This window comes from Enhydra lutris, unplaced genomic scaffold, assembly GCF_002288905.1.
Source record: "Enhydra lutris kenyoni isolate GAN:26980312 unplaced genomic scaffold, ASM228890v2 scaffoldscaffold19, whole genome shotgun sequence".
Lineage (NCBI taxonomy): Eukaryota > Metazoa > Chordata > Mammalia > Carnivora > Mustelidae > Enhydra > Enhydra lutris.
In genome coordinates, this window is record NW_019154103.1 from 39538937 (window position 1) to 39561608 (window position 22672).

The 22672-nt window shown below is 36.9% G+C and overlaps 1 protein-coding gene across 1 annotated transcript in view; it reads right to left on the reverse strand.

The window, feature by feature from the left end:
- The window catches only part of LOC111148318 (serum response factor binding protein 1), a 69317-nt gene that overhangs the window by 42468 nt on the left and 4177 nt on the right, over positions 1-22672 (reverse strand). Inside the window, exons 2-3 of the mRNA XM_022504819.1 lie at positions 14407-14495; positions 13319-13391 (exon numbers count right to left, since the gene is read on the reverse strand). Of these exons, the coding sequence (XP_022360527.1) occupies positions 13319-13391; positions 14407-14486 (153 nt within the window). The 5' untranslated portion in view covers positions 14487-14495. The remainder of the gene's footprint in view (positions 1-13318; positions 13392-14406; positions 14496-22672) is intronic.

Consider the following 22672-nt stretch of genomic DNA (forward strand, 5'->3'; position numbering starts at 1 on the left):
GACGCTGGGATCATGACCTGAGCCAAAGGCAGAGGCTTTAACCCACTGAGCCACCCAGGCACCCCAAAAGAGGACAAAATTACAGCTCGGTCTGAAATACTATATTTGCATTTTTATTCCTAAAATATTTCATCTACATATATTTACTAGTTTTCCTTGCCCAACCAGAAACAAAACCTCAAAATTAATGGACAATTACCTAAGCCCATAGCACATTTTTTTCCCCTCACAGTGAATCAACTTGGGAATACATCAAAAAGCCTTAGGGAAATTACACTACGTGACTGAGCCAATTTTTTCCTATAATTCTGGAAATATGATTAAGATATAGAGATGTGCTAAGAGGAATACAGGAATGTGCTGAGAGTGGTCTTTAACTAAAAAATATAAAGGAAAATATTCCAAAGTCCCAAGGAAGTCAAACTGTTATTCCTTCAAAGTATTTTCTCTACAATCTTCAAGTTTCTGTAATCTTTTTTAAGGGCATATAATAAAATCCATATTTGTTTCTTGATCATATCTCCGTGTGTTAACAATTTAAAAAGTCTTTATCAATTAATATTAGAGTCACATTACATTCAAATGTGTTTAAAATATAATACCAAATTTTCCAAGAAGTGGAAATTTTTTGAAACCTAATCACTGCTCGTAATTCATGGTCCCAAGGCAATTATTTTGGTGTTTCGTTTAATACTTCTAAATACTAAAATCACACACAAAATCTATAGATAATAAGGCACTCTATCTTTTAGAAAGACCCAACTACTCTAATTAGGTCAAATTATGAACAGATCCTACTTTTTTCCCCAAGAAGCAATGGTGATATATTATTTGATCATTGTTTTCGTTTTTCTATTAATAGTGATCATTAAAATTATAATGCAAAAGCACAGTTCTTCATAATACCCAGTTATTCTTGATAAAATTATACATTTAATACTTAAAGGGGTTAAGGTTAGTAAAGAACATGTACCACTGATTCAGATAGATTTGCACTAAATTCTGGTTTTATTGATCAAGGGTATGTGACTTTAAGCAAAGCCATTATCCCTTAAACCCCCAGTTTACACATCAGTAAAACGGAGCTAAAGAGGAACCTTGGAGAGCTCCTATGCAGATTAGGAAGAATACAAGTAGGCTGCAGCAAAGTGTCTGGCACAGAGGAGGCGCTCAACAACCACTAAGATTATTATTAAGTTGTTTATGAGCAGCAGTGTTCTAAGATACGAGGTTGAATTTCCTTGGGCTAGAAATAATATGTAAGTCTGGGATGTGAAGTTGTTGCATTGTATCCTGCTATCTAACTGGAATACAACTAGAAAATAACAAGGAAATACTCAATTCGGTAAATAACATTAATATTTTTTATTAAACTGGTCACTCTTCCCAGGAAACCTTCCCTGATTACTAGCTAAAACCAATTTCTTTTTAAAACTGTGTGCACCAGCTTCTTTCTCTGATAGTGTCAGATTTTTGCAGAGCAGGAACAACGAAACATATGGCATACGAACTTCCATAGAGACAAGTTTAATAAACGTGCAGGAAAAAATTAAGTCAGTCACTGCTTCCTATCTAGTTATCTTGCCTCCGATCCCTTTTCCCCTCTAAATCAATCTTCTACAGTCCTTCAGATTTACCATGCCAGAAAACAAATATGATGACTCAAAAACCTTTGACCATCTACATTTCCTAAAAGGCTTTCAACTCTAATTTCATTTACCATTTTGGTCACTATCGTCAACTGTTTGTGATTCCATTCATACCATATTCCACCCAGGCTATTAATTCACCAAGGAAATATTAGCTGAATGTCTGCTTTTTGCCAATTAATGCACTAGCACTGGGTAATACCGTATTCTCAAAAAAGGTGACATATAAAGAAATAATCACAGTTCAATGTGCTATATACCATAAAAGAAAAGAGAATTGAGCCCTCCTTCCCAATCACACTACATACTTTCAGACCTGTATGCTTTGTTCTTGGTGTGATCTCTTTACGGAGACTGCCTTTTCCAAAGCAGAATCATACTTATTCCTAGAGCCGCAATTCAGTATCCCCCATTCACTAAGGTTTTCCTTAAGTCTTATAAGTAATTATACTAACTGATCCCGTCCTGGGTTTCTACCACTATGTGGTTATAATACTGGTATAGTATGTATCCTAAATAGATTCATATGCTTGTTGTTTGTTTCCTATAGAACAGTATGTTCCCCGACAGGAGAAACTGATTTATCTATATACATAGCAGTAGGTTCTAAATTAAAATGTATTTAACTAACCTGAGCATATAATAATTTATAATAGCTGTTCTGGAAATTCCTAATTTTTTTTTCACTCGTAACTTCTTGTTTTTCTTTTCTGGTTGAAAAGTTTATGGATTTTAAGAAGACCACTGATAAACTAGGATGCTATTGTAGATTTTGATGAACAGTAGAATAATTTTTATTGGTTAACTAAACCCAAACCCACAAGTTCTATTTTAATATACTGAGTCTTAACAGAAATCGTTAAGCTTTGTTATCACGAAATAATTCTTTGAGTAGCCTAAACACTAATTCTAGCTACTCCAACATACAGGAAAGAACAGAAAGCATACATGGATTCCATTACAATTAGATTAGGAATCTAACAATGTAGGGTATGTGTTCAAGTTAATAACTGTAAATGTTTCAATGTAATTTGTCTCCATTTAACCAAAATTCAGGTGACATTCGGTTAAATAAAAAAGAAAATCCTATTTTGCAAGACCAGTTATTTACTGTTGTTATTGCTGCTTTTCCCTAGGGCCTGTTCTCTCCCATTGTGGATTTCCAACAAAGTATGTTGTAATATTTGCCTCTTTTCTCAAACACCACATTATTTTGTACTGGAATTATGATAGTGGTAATGGCTGTCCAAATTTCTAAAATTAATAGTTGAAAAGGGCTTTGGGTACTTTCACAGTTAGTAGGAATGTTCTGCCAAGGTTTAAGTTCAAATTTCCAGAATTACAAAACTTAAAAAATTAAATAAAAACAATACAAAAAGAAATACAAAATATTTTTTAAAAGGCCATGTGATACTCTTTTTTTACTTCCTACCCCTCAATCCTGTTTACACATTCACTTCTCTTTGAACTAGGCTGATCTCAACTGAAGCAATTCCAAAGTCAGTTTTTTATTTTAAAATTAGGTGTATGTAATGACTCAGTAAATGCTAATCACATTTTCATCACTTGGGCCAACCAGGACCTCTAACTTATCCTTTGTTTTCACATAGAAGCACACAGGTTCAAAGCAAGGATGGGTACTACTTTCATCTGCCACAAATGCTCTTACTGAAAAGATGAAAGTATTTTAAGGCTACCAGAGACTTGATAAAATATCTTCATATCAACACAGCTTAATAATGCAATACACTTAAGGGCTTCAGGAATATAACTTATTCAGAATGCTGGCTTAAAGCCACAGAAACCACATGCTGGGAAGCAAACTGAAATTCCTATGTGATGATCTGTTTCTAAATGCTGCTTCATGAGTGTGAGGAGAGCAATATATACTGATCTTCTAAAATACTGCTAGGACTTCCTGTTTATCATTTCAAATGTCACAAGTTGAGTACAGAAGGCTATTAAATCTGGGCATCCTACTCTGCTTTAGAAGCAGTAAGAGTTCTGCCTTTAAAAAAACTAAATTAGAAGGCAAATGGTCTAAGAGCAATGGCTAAGGTGAGTGTGAAATGAAGAGCCTATTCATTTTCAGTTGCTGACATTTAACATTAAAAACGATGACTGGTTTTAGACTCTTCTCAGTCAGTCACGGGTCAGTAGTCTACTTATCTGTGGAGATGCAGAGCAACCTCGACATTCTTTTTTTTTTTTTTTTTAAGATTTTATTTATTTATGTGAGAGAAAGAGAGGGAGCACACAAGCAGGAGGAGCAGCAGGCAGAGAGAGAGGGAGAAGCAGGCTTTGCTGATGTGGGGCTCAATCCCAGGTCCCTGGGATCATGACCTGAGCTGGAGGCAGAAGTTTGACTGACTGAGCCACCTAGGTGCCCCACAACCTTGACCTTCTAAATAAGGCCAATAAAAGTAAAAAATAAAATAAAATAAAAATTGCTTAAAATTCACTCAGTCAGCTAGCTAGACAACATCCACTATGTACCTGACACATTACTTAGTGCCAGGGACAGAGACTTGAGTAAAACCACCAATTTTCTAAAGAAGGTCTAAATAGTAGGAAGGAATGGCATGAAAAAAGACTGCTATATGACAGAAGAAATTGGTACAAGGTAAGGGACTGCTCAGAGGAGGCGGAGAACAAGTCTGGGGTCAGAGTGATGGTATGAGGGAAAGTTTCCAAAAGCAAGTAACTTATAAGGGTTGAAGTAAAGAGTAAGTCTTTGTTCAGGTGATAGACATATATAAAAAGCCTGATCAACAGCAAGGAGGCAGGAAATAGGTTGATATGTCTGGGGTTCAGTATAGCTGGCACAGAAAGTATGTGGTTGATGGAAGAGAGAAGTGGAGGGGAGGAGCCAGAGTACAGATCACACAGGGCTTTGTATGCCATGCCAGAGGGACTCCTGATCAGATCCATGTTAGAAAGAAACAGCACCTAAACTATACGTGGTTACATATTTAGAAGAGAGAATTAGCAGATGTGGCAAACAAGATTTGGGAGTAGCAGGTAGCTAAGGAAGAAGGGAATGCAAAGTGATTCCTAGTTTTCTGGGTTAGGAAACTAGATGAATAGTGTCAAAACCAAAACCAGGAAGAGAAGAAAAGACCATGTGAAAAAGAGGGTCGTGGTGAGTTACAAAATGTTAGGGCCAATACTCAGACACTGGTATCTTTCAGAATAACTGCTCGTTCACTGTCTCTTCTCTATTGTACCATACAGCCAGCGCCCCAGGTGGTAGACCGGTGTTGGACATTAATTCAGGACGGGCTGAGGACTTCAACCAGAACAGGTTCTTCCCTTGAACAGAAGATGCAAGAATTATGGAGTCAAGGCTGCCACTGTAAGGTGGCCCTGGACACATCTAGGGAGTGAAAGCTGTCTGGGGAGCTGGAGAGAAAGAGAGGGAGAAGAGGGGCTGGGGTGGAAACTGAGGAAAAGCAGAGAGGAGCACAAAATGAAGAGAAAAGGAGCAAGAAGGAAACACCTACACAAACCAGCTAAGTTTCTGAGAGCTCTCTACATCCCGACTATCCCCAGGCAAGGTTAAACTGAGTTCTTGCACTTAGACTTAAGAAACCTATAGTCCTCTGCAGCTTAGCTCAGTGAGTCAGGTAAAAATGTTCAGTTTCAGGTGCACGTGCAAACACGTAAGTGGAGCTAAATCTAAGAGTGCACATCTTACGGGAAAGATCTGCCTCAGAGAGAGATTACAGTGTCCAAAATAGTGATTAGTAGTTAAACTTGTGAGCGGCCAGAATGGAGAGTATAGTGTGAGAAGCTAAAGGGGAACACCAGCGTACAGGTCAGAGTTAATCCTATTCAAGGATATTGATGAACAGATAGGGAGAAGCTAAACTCAGCCTTGCGAAGGGAATGGCAAACGAGGAGGTCAAGATCGCAGTGGCTATACTATTAGGAACAAAGAAGCTATTCCAGTAAGGAAAAGACAGTGAGAGTCAGTTAAAGGAGGATGATGGGTGTTCAGGCACAAACTAAACAAGTTTATTAGCTGAGGAACACCCACATTAAGAAAAAGTCTGAAGCTATCAGTGAGATAAGGCATAAGTAATAAAAGGGGCAAAAGAAAGGAACACGGCAAATCAAGAGGGATTGGCCTTGAATAGAAGGGGAAAGGAAAAACCAGCCCCGTCCCCCACTCCCCCCCGGCGACCAGTAAGAATAAAAATATCAGTCTAGGGTTAGTTTCTGAAGAAACAAAGACTTAAACCTTAGAGAGTTTCACCACATCTCACTCTTAAAATACCAAAATACAAGGAAGATCGTATTGAAAACAATTATTAGCATTACTAAATGTTAGATGCTAAAGGGGTAAATGTCTAGAAGGGCCTTACTCTACCAAAAATACAAAATAAATAAGTAACTGGCAATTTAGTAAAGTAAGAATTTAGGAAGTGTAAGTAGTATTATAATAATATATAAAAACTTGTCAACTGTAGCTTTGCAATTAAAAGACAGAATAAACACATTAGCCATTTTGCCAAATATCTGTGTCAAAGGGCATATGACCTTTTATGCCCACCAACAGTGAGTAAGACTGCCTGTCCATGTCATGACGTCCTCTCCAACAAGAGATATTTTTCAGATTCATCTTAGTCTAAGGGCCACTGATTTTTACATTGCTCAGTCTATCCCTTCACCTATTGTATGAGCTATTAATTTAATAAATATTTAATATATAATTAATAATTATTTAATAAATAAATAATTTAATTTAATTTAATAAAGTATCCACCAAAATAGGTATTACCAGTAACTATAGTAGAGAAAAGTGAACAGGGATAGAAAAGAGAAGAGAAAATGTGATGGGACAAGTAGAAATAAAGGAGAAAAATTCAATAGTCATGCAGGTGGTACCACCCTCCTGGGTGCCTCGATGACTTCACTCTTCCAGAGAAGGGCATTACTTGTCTCCCTCTTGGTAAAAATACCATACTCAGTTTCTACTGGGCATCTTTAAAGATAACTTAAAGGTTTCAATTAATTATTTACTACCTGGGGCACCTGGGTGGCTCAGTGGGTTAAAGCCTCTGCCTTCAGCTCAGGTCATGATCCCAGGGTCCTGGGATGGAGCCCCGCATCGGGCTCTCTGCTCAGCGGGAAGCCTGCTTCCCTTCCTCTCTCTCTGCCTGCCTCTCTGCCTACTTGTGATCTCTGTCTGTCAAATAAATAAATAAAAATCTTAAAAAAAAATAATTATTTACTACCTGATTTCTTGAATGCACTAGAGAAAAATAATCTATATAAAGAGTAGAGATTTATGAAAGGGACTTGTAAGTCATAGTATGGATTCTTGAGGATCCTACAGCCATAAAAGATCACAATGCACATATGCTCATGGAATCTGGGAAGCAGACGAGTAAGAGAAATATTACACCTCTTCTGTACTTGGACCACTGTCTGCAGCTTCTAGGTTTTAGAGATGAAGAAAGAAAACGGGACTTTGAAACAAATTGAGCCTTCAGTGTTTGTCAGACACCTTCTCAGTGATAAGAAACAGGATGGGGATGGGGAGGAGGGAAGGCATGCTTAGGTTCAAATGCATAAGAACAAAAACCATTTTCGTCCTTTCAGCACAGTTTTGCAAATGAGGCAAGGCCACAGAGGAACTACAACTTTAAAAAGCCATCAATCATTATGATCAAAGAAAGGGGTTTACCCATTGAAAATAATACTGCTACCTTTGAAAACACTACCACCACCAAAGCCACCTAGTTCGTCACTCCCTTCTTGAAACAGTCTCTTGGTTTCCTAGACATTACACTTTCTTGGCTCTTTTTCTTCTTCTGGCTAAACTTTTTCAATCTCTTTGACTTATTCTTCCTCATCTTGCTAAGCTCTAAATCTACAGTGTCTTGGGGTGGTCAGGCCTCTTTCCTTGGCTACTTGCAGTTAATTCCAACTTTGCATACTTCGTTTTCTGGGTATGAGACTAAGATACTCACAGATCATACAATTAACCCCATTGTCCCTCACTTCCCCCAGCAACAACCATAAAACTTGGACATAAGTTAAAAAGCCCTGCCTGAAGGTAACGGAGAGTAAATGGAAGCAGAAAGACTCTGATAGGGAGTCTAAGCTGACTAAGCCGTATGTAAAGATGGGAAACTATACAAATAGGCTACCATCTCTTCAGAGCGGAGGCTAAGTGCAGTCCTCAGGGTTCAAGAGCAGTGGCAGAAATAATTATGGAAGAGTACGGCCAGAAGACACTACTACTGAGAAAGCAGGGGAAAGAAACCCAGAAGGAAAAGAACCACCTAAGAGACTCTTAAACCTGACCTACTCATGTGAAGAACCAATTCAAAGCACGTCCGAGAACAAAAAAGGTCTGAACTGAGGCTGGAGCTGCTGCCTACAAAAGAAAGTTTGCGGATAATGCCTAACCCCAAATGTTAACTGCTAAGACAAACACTCTTTATAGAAAAATAATCAAACCCAGAATCTCTACTACCTAACTTAGGTACTATGTCAAGGGTAATATCCAAAAGGACACAGCATAGGAAGAGACCAGAAACAGAAACGCTGTCATTCTCCACAGGCAAAATGGCTAGTATCAATATCCTCCATGATGCATACATGTATGTATCTGTAAAAAGTCCCCTTAATGAGTTACCAACTTCTCAGAGAAACAAAAAACATTCTAGTAGAGAAAGAGAATAAAAAACTGTTAAACGGGGGTGCCTTGGTGGCTCAGTGGGTTAAAGCCTCTGCCTTCAGCTCGGGTCGTGATCCCAGGGTCCTGGGATTGAGCTCCACATCGGGCTCTCTGCTCAGCGGGGAGCCTGCTCTCTCCTCTCTCTCTGCCTGCCTCTCTGCCTACTTGTGATCTCTGTCTGTCAAATAAATAAATAAAATCTTTAAACAAAACAAAACAAAAAAACCTGTTAAACGATTCAGCCACAGAACATTTATCACTGGATGAAAGACTGCAGGATATTCACAAAGTTTCAAAGTTTATCATCTCACAAATTACTTAATAATTGCAAACAGAAAAAGGTGCCTTTAAAATGGAGAAAGCTGGCAGAAAACATTCAAACCAAATGACTAGAACTCAACATCACTACTAAAGGGGCAAGCATGGATGTGACACACTGTAGTATTATTATTATATTGCACCATTACAATTTTTCTAAGGTTTGAAATATTTTCCAAACAGTTGGAGGGAAACACCAACAAACAAACAAAAAAAGCCAAAAGACACTTACAAATCAGGGTAGAATGAATGCAGTTGTCCTGTATTCCATTCACTTTATCAGGAAGAAACGCCAGGAAAAGTAGGTGAAGGAGTTTAACCTTACTTGTTAATAATATGTTGTTGGGGTGCCTGGGTGGCTCAGTGGGTTAAAGCCTCTGCCTTCCGCTCAGGTCATGATCTCAGGGTCCTGGGGTCGAGCCCTGCATCGGGCTCTCTGCTCAGCAGGGAGCCTGCTTCCCCCTCTCTCTCTGCCTGCCTCTCTGCCTACTTGTGATCTCTCTCTGTGTCAAATAAATAAATGAAATCTTTAAAAAAAAAAAATATGTTGTTAACTGGTCCTCCTGGTGAACCGACTAATGATTTTTATTAGGAGGAAAGTCCTTACCTGAAAAATGCTCTTAGGAAGCTGTCCCTTGTAAGGACACCTACAGTAAACAAACTTAAAAATCTACAGACTTATGAGGCATGACCCACCGGAGAAAATAATTTAAGCCATCTAACCCTGGGGAACAGAATGGAGAAGTTTCAAAACCTAAATGCTCTTTGCTATGAAAATAACTACACTTCCTCATTTAGAGACCTAATCATTTACTCTTGCCCAGAAAGTGCCTGTCTGATGTAGAAAGGACATGCGGAATCACCCAGACTCCCAGATCTCTCTCCTTGCTTCACGTGCATTTCACAGCAGAGCCCTGAAACTATCAGCAAAGCTGGACTGTAGGTAAGATCTCTAAAATGTGTCTGATTTGATTTTTTGTATTGGCGTACAGGCAAAAGATGAAACTGTCAAAAGCAATTATGATCTAGGACAAACTTAATACTGTTACTTTAGTAGGATTAAGTGAACTGTTAATTTGATACAACTAACTAGCACAGTATCCTTCCAGGAAAAATAAGGCATCTTTTACCCTATGGCATTCATAGGAGAAAACAACCAAAAGTATATGAAATTACAGAGAAATTTCTCAGCAAATTTTTAAAAAGCAAATACAACTAGAAATGTACAAAATGTTAATTAATATATGAAAATATATGATGATAAACATATAATCCAGTGGGTGTATGCAGCCCAGAACTTTTCTAAACATGTCCTGTGAAATAAGAATCTGTGTAATTTACAGAGTTGGGGTGAAATTCAAATGACGGGATATAAATATCATAACCTAAACCGTTTTTCCTATTTGTACTCCACTAATGCCAACTACTTAGAAATAGGTTATGAAGGGGCATGAGAGCAGACAATCCTAACATCTGACGCAAGCTCAAAGTTCGCTTTGAGTAGGAGATCTGAGCACATCAAAAGAAAGGAAGATGGAAACAAAATTAGGAAGTTTTAAAATAGAGATGTAAAGGTAGCAGGCAGAGCAAGATCTCACAGAACCCATACACTCTCAGTGCACAGGAAAACCAACGTATGGAAGAGTAATAGCCTCGGTGAGGAATAAGTAAGGAATAGTAAGCAGAGAGAGGTAACTGAATATACTTAGTTGCAAGGAATTAAAGAATTTGAAAACATGTTGTAAATCTCTAGGCCTTTGTCCCCTACAGGACAAGTATCCTGTTTATTATTATATTCTCTCATCCAATCTCTAGGACACTAGAATCTAGGTACATTTCAGGAAATTCTTGCCTTACTGAAGCAGCATAATTAAGTAGTTACTAACATTCACTTCATAGTCTATTTGGAAGCCCACCACCCAGTAACTATTTGACCTTGGGCAAGCTGTTTGACTTCTCTAAGAAGTTTCATATTTTGTATTTGTATTTTGTATTTCTATTTTTGTAATTTCGTATTTTGTAAGATTGGGACAAGAATGATACCAACTTCCCAAGATAGTGAATACAAAACATACAATATACTACCTGGCACATAGTAAATGCTTAGTAAAAGCCAGTCATTTTATTTACTATTTAAGAAGGAATTTCTTGAACATTTTGATTGACTTCAGTGTATGTCTCAATTTTACTATCTCCTTCTCTAGCTAAAAGGAATCAGTAAAAGTTGATAAGCTACGTTAATTTCCAAAGAAAAAAGAACTGTTTAGGAAGACAGTATTTACACTAACATCAAAGTAAAAAGCATGAATACTATTAGAAAAGGCAGCAAAGACTTGGTATTCATACATTACAGTCTATAAAATTAGAACCTATGATTTTATAGTATTGTAAAGATCAGGGCATTTTTTTTCTTGGTCAGAAAACACCAACTCCCATTTCCAAAAATATCTCAGGTTTTCTTCTTGAGGAAGTCAGCTTGCAACAAAATACCCTATTATCTTAGAAAACAAGTATAGGACAATATGTCATGAACAACTCTGTAAAAATGTAGTGGTATATGAGCCAAAGAAAAAAATCATCTGGAAAAACAAATAAGTAGAGGTTCTTCCCCAAATTTATTTGAGACTGTAAGTTTTCTGTTTGTGACTATTTCTTTGATACTCCCATGTAGATGAACACTTCATTAAGAAATCACAAATGACCTTTCAATTTTTAAAAATCCTCTATGCCTTTGATTCTTCTAGAAAAGTAGCTTAATTTTGTAAAAGAATCATGAATGAGAAATAAAATTTCAAATGTAAGAAAAGTGTACAGTCTTTTTAGTATACTTTTTATTCTGGCTTTTACATTCAAATGTAATCCAGTTTTTAAATAGCACTATGAAAGAAGTTGATATAAAAGTATCCAATCTACACCACTACTAAAAAGAATTCAAAGTATATATACACATATATGTACTATTAATTTTACTATTGCAAGGAATATACAGGTTACAAATTTTAGCTTTCTATGAGGCAATAATCCCATAGTGGTCTTACATAATCAGAGTAAACTAGGAAAACAAACAAACAAACAAGGTCACAACACTGCAATCTTGTGAACCTATAAACTTTAATTATCATTCAGCCTGCTTTCCTGTTGCTGATGAGGTTTAAGAATAAGAGAAAACAACTTTCACATACAGATCAAACAGGACTTTCTTTCGAATTAAATTAAATTCACTATCAAGAGCTATAGAAAGGAAGATTAACAAATATATTTTAACCTCAAACTCTTCATACATTGTATATAGCTTTATTGTATATAATATATCCTTTCTAGGGTAAGAGAAAATCAGCAGTTACACAGTAGTTCAAAGCATAGGAATAATTTAGGACTGCAAAAATGACTATTCAGAAGAAATTATAGGGAAAAATTTAGGTAAGGAATGTAATTAAGTAAGGACCTTGGTTAAGAGAAAGTGAAAGAAAAAATGGGATAAATCGTAATTTTCTATCTCAGTGCTACACTCAAAACAGAAATCTCTATAAAGGTTGTATTTCTCAGAGGAATTTCACAGAAAAAAAAGGTACATGAAAAAGCCCACATGTGTGATCCATACTGACACAAACAATAATGACTCACAAACAAATATTTTGACTGAATGACTAGATAAAAGGGGGATTAAATCTTTGAGAAAGAAAAGATACAGCAAATGGATTCTGCGAATTTTGCAGACCTGTGAACATAAAATAAAAATACGCAACAAAAAAAACTCACACAAATAATGTCCACCTCTATTTCTACTCAGATTAACTGTGATAACTTTGTCCTATAAAACACTGTATCATCCCTTCCAAAGGAAAAAAATGGTGAGAAGCTCTGATGATCTAACTCAATTAAAATATTGTTAGGGAATTCTCTTGCCCTTTTATCTACCTCAAAACTTGGAAGTTATACCAAAATGTAATAGTTAAACATACATGCAAAATGACCCTGCAATTAAGGTAATTGCTGGTACCAAATGTTGTTTTTAAGTTCTGCAATAAAACAGTCTCCCAGACATTTAATAGTATGTCATTTGGTAAATGAAAGTTTCCACAAAGTAAGAGCAGTGAGAAGACCTAAAAATTATGCTAGTGAAGAGTCTGGCTGAAAGAAACAAAAATATGGATCATTTTGGTCCAGCACTAATTTTATTTCAAGTTACTACAGAGCTGAATAAAACTCTGACACCACCACACAAAAATTTATTGAGTTGGCAATAGGAAAAGCATGATGTCAGCCACCGATACCACCGTCCGCATTACCAAATAGCAAGTACGCTTTCATTCTCGAACTTAACGTAGACTTTTTATGTGTGAAGTTAGAGTAAAAATAAAAATCTCAAGCGTGAGGCATTATTAAACACAGATGAGTTTAGTTTGGCATAGTTTCCATGTAAATTACTCTAGAACTTCAACAAATTCAGTAAAAAACATGAAAAAAATGCAAGCTTAAACATATTACAATTTTCTAACTGTGCTACATTCTTCACCAAACAGATCCATAAAATTAAATCTTAGTCAACTGGCAATAATATTCAAATAACTAACACCACACACACACACACACACACACACACACAGCTGAGAGGAGACACGGAAACACACCTATGTATACACACCCACACAAAGCCTACCTTCATAGCATGAATTTCTTCAAGCAGTCGTTGTGCCCGCCTCTGGTTTTTTAACAGTGCATCTTCGGTACCCCTGTAAAAAATACATGAAAATATACAGCCAGGAAAAGCATGTATTTTCGAGTCCAATCATAATTAAAAGTCTCTTCATTTCTTTTAGAAAAGCATAATGTGTAAATAACAAACACTATCATCCTGCACTGCCTTGAACAACCCCACTGTCCAACACCAATTCCATCAACAAACCCAAGTTTTTGGCACACAGAAGCATTACCTGGCATTATATTAATGATGAATACTATTGAGACACAGCAGGCCTTCTAATTCCTTAATGGATAGCCAAATAATAGATTTTAATCAACTGCTTAATGGCACACTGCATTTAATGTAACTTCATAAACTATAGTTAAAGGTCAGATGTAATTTTATTACATAAAATTTTGTTCTCTGGAACTAAAGGAATACCTAAAAAGAAATATCTGATTATATCAGAGAGAAAGGTTATTTATGATAGAACAAGAAATTAATCAGGAACAAAATATATGTGAAAACTAAGTATGCTGAAAGTGTAAAAGCTACAACATGCTTACTCTAATCCTAGTGATAAGGAAATTATAAAATATTATTAAAAATAGAACATAATGTTTTCATAAACACTTCCACAAGGTAATGAAGATTTCCAATTATTTAGCAATTTAAGGAATAAATTGATATAAAATCTTTGTAACGTATTCAAGGTATTACTAGATTTATTACAGTATATCAACATCTTAAAATAACTTCCAATAACATAAAATACACAAATAACTCTGAAGGACTTTCATTCTGGAAAGGCCAGAAGGAGAGTTCTGAAAAAACAGCAGAATTCATTGTGATTTTTAAGCAAATGTGGCCCAAACTATGCAAGGACATGCTGACACAGCACACTGTAACCCACTCAGATCCTCTCTCCATATAAAAAAAAAAGTGTTTTATGAGTAAGATACTTAATTATTCCTCCTGGTCCCACCCTCAAATTTTGTAAATACTGAATAAAAACAACTTCTGACATTCTATTAGTCACAGGACCATGACTTCAAGTGACTAACTTTTTTGACTTCAGTCTGCCAACACTTCTGACAAGTTTTCGGATAACCAACACCCGGATTCTCTTCACTTCTTTTCTCATCTTCACAACCTTTGAGGAATAAAACCAAAATTAGAAAGGTTCTCTCTTAATTTGAGATGAAAATCACTTTATTTTGAGTCTTAATATTACAGGTTAAGTCTAATAACTTTAACCAAATTTTCAACCATATTCACAGTTTGATGAAACCAAACTTCTTCTGTAAGAGAGTAAATCAACATTCTAAAAAATGTGTCTGAAGACTTAAGAGAAACAAGCTATGATTTTTTTTTAAAAGGTCACAGCATTCTCAGTGATTAGTATTTTAATAGTGCACTTATATTTTGTGCCTGAACATAATAAACGATTGCGTTCCCTGCGATCAGAGAGCATCACATTCATCTTTGCACCCTTGCAATTTAAAACAGAGCTTTACCCATAATGGCAGGAATTTACTGAATGTTTAGGTTACCAAAAGCAAATGTGTGAAAGTGATAATATTTTACTTATTTATACAGCAACCCTTCCATTTGTTTCTAGTAATAAATTTCAAACCTAACTTTAAAAGAAATGTGAAAAACACCAGGGTGCATGCGTACATGCACGCACACTGACAGATGCTTTAAATCATCCCGTTAGACAACAGTGCTGAACTCTGAGACCAAAAAACCCCAGAAAGACTGTCCAAAAAATGGAAATATTCAGATGATGAAGAACTACATGTTACAACAGTACTTAGTACATCAGGATGCTATCATTTTGAGTTTATATTTTGTCTGTTGTTATTACTAGTCAAATACCTTATCCTTCCTCCTAGAATGTTCTTCTTCCCTTTCTCCACTTTAAAGACCATATAAAATTCAGATAAGATATTCCTGAGAAGTCTTCCAATGACTTCTTCAGATGGAGAGAACTCCTCCAACCTTCACGCTCCCAGTATACTTTATAGGCAGCATCTATCTTACTGTAGTATCCCTGACTGCTCACGTAACCATCTTTTTTTATAGTCTGGGCACTCCTAGAGGACGGGACCTTGTGGTACTGAAATCATTTTTTTTGAGCATTGCTAGAGTGTCTGGCACATACAATCCCTCAAATTCTCCTTGCCAAAATAGCAACATCAACATCATCCTGTTTCTTCAAGGCTCTTGCATTTGGCTATAACCCTGTCTCTTAGCCTCAGTCTATTTCACCCCCTTATTCAGTGAAGATACTGTCAATCAGCTTACAATTTATCTCCATCCTAACTTTTCCCACCATTCTGGGTGACGTAGATGTCCATGTAATAAAACCTATCCATTATCATACCCTCACTTGTTGACTTCCTGTCTTCATGACCTTATCTATTCAGTCTCAGCACCCACGTCCAAGGTAGTAACACTGTAGTCCCTGTTATCACTCATAAGGGATCCATTTTTATAACCATTAATATAAATAGTCTACATTGAGATCAAAATGCCTATTTCCTTGTTCAACTTAACACACCACCACCATCTTTGACTTTACTGGGACCAATAGTTCACTGGCCCCTATACTTTCTCTCAAATGATTGGTCGTGTTCTTTTCAATTTTCCTTTTATTCAGTTTATGTACATGATCAATACTTGCTAATACCTTAAACTGTCCTATCCTTCCTGTTAGCAATTACTCCAGCTAATCCTGGATGAAATAATCATCCTGAGGTGTTTTTTTTTTTTTTACCCCCCCCCAAGATTCATTTATTTATTTTAGGGAGAAAGTCAGCAGGGGGAAGGGCAGAAGGAGGAGAGAGAGGATCCTCAAGCACACTCTGTGCTAAGCACAGAGCCAGATGAGGGGCTCAATCCCAGGATCCTGACATCATGACCTGAGCTAAAACCAAGAATCAGTCACCCAACCAACTGAGCCACCCAGGACCCCTCATCCTGAGTTCTTTATCACAGCCCCTGCAAGAGCTGGGGAATACTTGAGACATTCTATCTACATTAAATTCATTATAACTAACACGAAATGGGCTCCTATACACTCTTAGGAAACCTATTATATTTTTTTGTTCAATTCCTTCTACAATGACTATTTTAAACCTGTGCCTGCCTTCTAAAACACCTGACCTTCCTTTTCTCTCTTTTCCAATTTTATGGAGAAAATGAACATCAAAGGGGAACCATCATCTTTCCACTACAATGAATGCAAATTTACTTGTATCAGCTACTCTCCTCTATTAACCTATTCTCCTACCCAATACGTGACGTTCATCTTCCGGTTGTATTTTGGATCTCATTTTTTCTGCTTTCTTAGAACCCGTACTACACACTACCCCCTTACTCTTGCACTGTCGATCTCTTACATGGTTGTTTCTATTGATTTTTAATCGTGCTTGACTCATTTTCACTAGAGACAAGACAAACAAAACATTCTCACTATGAAGATCACTAGGAGTACCCTCTCTCTACAACTGCCTCAGCCAAGCTTTCAGAGGGGCTCAAAGTCCCTAACTCCATTTCTACTTACCACATAACCCCGTTGGATTTCCATTCTCATCAGTCCACCCTAAGCTATTACAAGAGACATCAATGATTTCTAAAAGTCCCTCAAATCCAACAGGAATTTTTCAGGCTTCGCTTTACTTGCAATCTCGGCAGCATCTGACACTGTTGACCACTTTCTCCTTCGAAGGGACACTTAGAATTATCTCCAGGATTTCCTCCATCCTCTCTCGTCACTCGACCTTGCTCTTCTTTGAAGTCTCCTCCATCCCAACCAGTTTTAAGTTCAAAGGGCAGTCCTGAGCCAACTCTTCTTTTCACAACATACTTTTTAGACCTAAGTGATCTTACCTGTGTACACTGTCATTTCCCACCTAAACAAGATGACTCGGTAATTTCTTGCCTTCAGCTAAGACTCTCTTTTAGCTCCAGACCTAAATGTGCAACTGTCTACTTGGTATTTCCTGTTCAGCAGGCTTAAAATCATCTACAACACACACTTGAACCCATGTTCTTCATTCCTAAATGGATTGCTTTTTTGTTGTTTTATATTTCAGGGAAAAGAACAATCCTTTTGTTCAATGATAAACCTAGGGCTCATTTTAAGTAGCTTTCTTTTCTAAATCCCTCACAATCAATCTGTTACCAAGTTGTGTCAATTTTATCTCCAATTATATCCCAAACTGTACCACTTTTCCCCATATCTTGACCTTCTCGTTCTCTTGGGTGAGTTACTGGTAATTGGTTTGTCTACATCCATTCTTGCCCCTCTCCAACCAGTTATTCACAACTCAGAATACTTTTTTTCTAAGATTTTATTTATTTGACAGAAAGAGAGAGAAAGAGAGAGAAAGAGAGTGAGTGTGCACACACGCACCAGAGGGAGAGAGCGAAGCAGAGTCACCAGTAGTTACGGAGTCCAATTCAGGACTCAATCCCAGTACTTCAGGATTATGAGCTGTGCCAAAAGCAGACGCTTTTGGTAACTGAACAACAAGGCACCCTAGAATACATTTTTTAATACACAGATCTGATGATAGACCTTTACTTAATTCTCTTTGTTTGCAGTTTGTCTTAGGATGGCCACATGGGCCTACTTTTAATCCTTTATCTCCANTTGTCTTAGGATGGCCACATGGGCCTACTTTTAATCCTTTATCTCCATCATGCTTCCACCTACCACCAAGTCTTTACACTTGCTGTTCTCTCTGGTAGAAATGCTCCTTACCACTCTTTCATCTCATCCTTCTGATTTTGGATCAACTGCCATTTCTCAGTGAAATATTTTCTGTCTTCAGACAGTGTTAAAATTCCCCTTTATAAGTACTTAGGAGTACTTCTAGAACTTGTCATGACAATTATTTTAAGTTAAATACTTTATTTGTAATCTGAATACAATCTGATATGTCTTCTTCCCAGCAGATTATAAATTCCATGAAGGTCAAGTGTCTGGTTTTACTAATCATTACATCGTAATACCTAACATAGTGATGGTACAGTATGAGTTTTCAATAAGCATTTGTTAAATAAATGACCAGAAAGATTGTAATACTCACTTGTTCATTCACTTTTTCAAATGTCTAATATATTAACAAAGTGCACAGTGATCAGGTTTCTTTCCTACCAGATATACTAACCTGTTTGGAATTTATTTTAAAGTTCGGTTTAGAAAAAAAATTCATACTTGCATAATAAAAAGCCATTCAGATTAGATTTTAACTGAAAAAAAAAAAAACTGTAACATTTAAAAAAAATTATTTATTTGACAGAGAGAGAGAGAGAGAGAGAGAGAGAGCACACAAGCAGGGGGAGAAGCAGGATCTCTGCTGAGCAGGGAGCCAGACATAGGGCTCAATCCTAGGACACCAAGATCATGACCTGAGCCGTCGGCAGACCTTCGGCAGACCTTAACTGACTGAGCCACCCACATGCCAAAATTGCTACATTTCATATGTAGCAAAATGCGGATTTATAACACATTGTTCTTGAAGGTCACTTATGAGATAAATTAATAGTGAGTTATATAGTATGCACTAAAATATATTAGCAAGTGTTTCTAATTGCTGTAGCCCACAGGTACATAAGATGATATGATATTTGTTAACTGCTGTCAACTGAACTGAACTAATAAACTGCAGTTAGCAGAGTTGTTCCTCAGTTACATTCCAATCATGGGAAAGCTAAACTCCAATTTTAAAATTCCAATTTAAGAAGTACTATGTTTGTCATTACTGCATAAGGGAATTCTAAAAGAAAAGGGAATGCTTTATGTATGTAGTTCCATGCCAAAACCAAAAAAATCCTTTTCAACTTTTTGACTTTTCCAGTATTTGTGTGCAGGCAGTAGGAAAATTTGATTAAGTTTAATATATTAGAAAAATAAGTACATTCATTTTATGTAACAATGGAAATATTTTACTTTTCTCACAACTGCTCACCCCAAGCACTTACCTTTCTTCAAGCATTTAATTTTATTTTTGCAAAACTGACAAACAGGTATCAAGAGCCTCTCAGTTAGGATTCAAAATTCATTTGCACTTAGGAATTAGGAAGTTGGTTGACAGAAAACCCACAAGTCAACAAACAGGCCTAAAACATTCAATACTGTCAGAAGGCCAATGTACTACTTCAGGGCAATGTGCTTTGGTTTCCCAAACAAAAGAAAGAGAACTACCATTGTTAGAAATGTGAAAAGGGTAGGATACTGTCTGGGAAGGAAGGAAGGAGGGAAAGAGAAAGACAGCAAGGAGAAAACAGAGGTATAATAATGGAATGAAATGTGCTGACAAAGAAACAAAATGAAAAAGTGAAAGGAAAGCGTCTGAAGAAAGAAAATGAAGGACAAATCTCTAGTCATCACTAAGACTGCCAAACCCAAGCTGAGGGCTTCCAAGTAGTAAATAATGCATTTAATCTGTAAGAGCAGAAGAAAAAGACACACACACACACACACACACACACACACACACACACACACNACACACACACACACACACACACACACACACACACACACACACGGACACACAGACACACAACACATGTGTTGAAAGTGAGGGTTCACTGAGAACCTACACAAGCAGATGCCCTCTGTAAGGGTAAAATCTCAACCCAGGAATGTAACCTGGATCACCTCTTGGGTAGACAGTACAAAAATATGATCATAACTAAATTAAGTGGAAAGCTAATATATCTGCTTAGGAAAAGACAATGTGGGCATCTGGGGAAGGGTCAACATAAACACAGGAATGGGAGTCACAAAGAGCAAAAGATGGCAGTGTCTGATTCAAGTCTTTTGAATAAGAAGTGTTCCCCAGTTCAGAGATGAGAAATCCAGTTTGTATTGGAGTAACTCAATTATGAGGACAAATGTATCACAGCCCGACAACAAACTATAATAACTAAAACCCCTTTCTATGGTTCTACATTTCAAGTAGTCAAGGTAGATCAGTATTCAGTAAAAGAATATTCTACAATGTGAGCATTACTGTGTTACATTAGATATATTTAATAAACTAGCTTCCTCATTTTTATAGTCTCTTATAAGCTATGGTTAATATGAATTTGACTTTGAAAGAATGAGCTATGTTTTGGGGGTGACAAGGATGGCAAGTTTCTGATCTATAATGCTGAGAGCAAACTATGGTCCAATGACAAAAGTAAATACTACTTTGAACTGACAGTTAACTATCTAAGAGCCAGTCAACTAGACAGCCACTTTTGGTAATTCATTGACTCTGCCATGCATTTACATTAATTTCTAACAAAAACCCATAGTTGTTAGAAAACAATTCTTCCAAGACCTAATATTGTTTTGAGAGAGCTTAGAGTGCTAAAAAAAAATCTGAGTGTACCTAAGTTTCTTAGAGTACATTAAAACTTCTAGTTGCTTATTACTCATCAATCCGATTGAATTAAAAAAAAAAAAAAGACAACATTCTGTCCATGAGGCTGTTACAAAACAGGCACTCTTCACATACTGCTGATAGAAATACAAATTGGTATACTCCTTCCGGGAAACTCTGGCAACATCTAACAAAATTCCTACTTCTAGGAATCCACCCAGAAGCTACACCTCCAGCAACAGGGAAGGACTATGCATAAAACTGTTCACTGTGGAGTTCCTATAAAACACTGCATAAGAGATACAATAATGCATATAAATAAAGCACAAGCAATGTGGTATTCTAGAATCAATGCAGGAGATATGCATGTATTATCATGAGTAAACCCTAAAATTGTGTGGTGAAAAGTAACTTTTAAGGAATTTTTTAAAGCTTTCATTTATTTACTTACTTGAGAGAGAGCGAGAGAGCATGCACACATGCAGGAGGAGAAGGGGTGCAGAGGGACAAGGAGACTCCCCACTGAAGGTAGAGCACAATGTGGGGCTCAATTGTGGTACCCTAAGATCATGACCTGAGTCAACGTCTGAAGCTTAATGGACTGAGCCACCCCGATGACCTGAAAAGTAACTTTTATAGTGATACTTGTGGTGTAACACTGCATTAATACAGTAACATATGCACATTTTAAAATATTCAGAATACTATGGGCATATATAACACAATAAATGCTGATATATGTTACTAAATTACATATATTTGTAATTTGTGGATGAGAAAATTACACTGAATGAGTAAGAATTACTTCTGAGACAGAGAAGGTGGGTAGAATTAAGCATTACAATATAGCAAAATATTGACACTTGATAAATACAAGAAGTAGATCATAAGGACATTTGTTACATTATTTTTGATATGATTGAACTACATCATACTTGACAAAATTAATTATTGTATAATTACTTATTATTAATTACTGTGATAGTAATTATAGAGAAGGATTCTAATTTGGCCATTTGGATGATAACTTACTGTTGACTTATTTTTACTTTTGATGAGCAGCAATTTAAAAATGCTAGAATGCGGGGCACCTGGGTGGTTCAGTGGATTAAGCCTCTGCCTTGGGCTCAGGTCATGATCTCAGGGTCCTGGGATCAAGCCCCACACTGGGCTCCCTGCTTGGCGAGAAGCCTGCTTCTCCCTCTCTCTCTCTGCCTGCCTCTCTGCCTACTTGTGATCTCTGTTTGTCAACTAAATAAATAAAATCTTTTTAAAAAAATGCTAGAATGCTTGGTGATTAACTACAACTGAATCATTATTGAGCATATGCTGCCACCTAGCAAAACTTCCCGGAATAATTTAACAACCAAAGAGAAAATGGTTCTCTTCTTACGGACAGACCCTGATTTATTACTTTGGGGAAAAAAATATTAAAAAGTATTACACACTCAACTATGAAATAGGAGCTATGTAACCTCAAAAGCACACACAAATATAGTTCTTGACATTCTTATCTTTTACAGTATGTGGAGGCACATCATTTTGTTCTCCAGCACTTTATTTATTTATTTTTAAGATTTTATTTATTTATTTTACAGAGATCACAAGTAGTCAGAGAGAGAGAGGAGGAAGCAGGCTCCCTGCTGAGCAGAGAGCCCGACGCAGGGCTCGATCCCAGGACCCTGAGATCATGACCTGAGCCGAAGGCAGAGGCTTAACCACTGAGCCACCCAGGTGCCCCTCTCCGGCACTCTAGATTCTACCTTTACTATCTTATAGAAAGTGGAAAGCGAGTGGGCTTCTTCGTAATTTGCTATTAGCAATGTCTGTTTCATATAAAGGTCCTTGGCCCTTCTACAGAATTAAAGTACATGTTTAGACTGGTTCACTCCCCAGTGCTGATTTTGCATTTCACTGCTGCCCAAAGCAACATGACTGC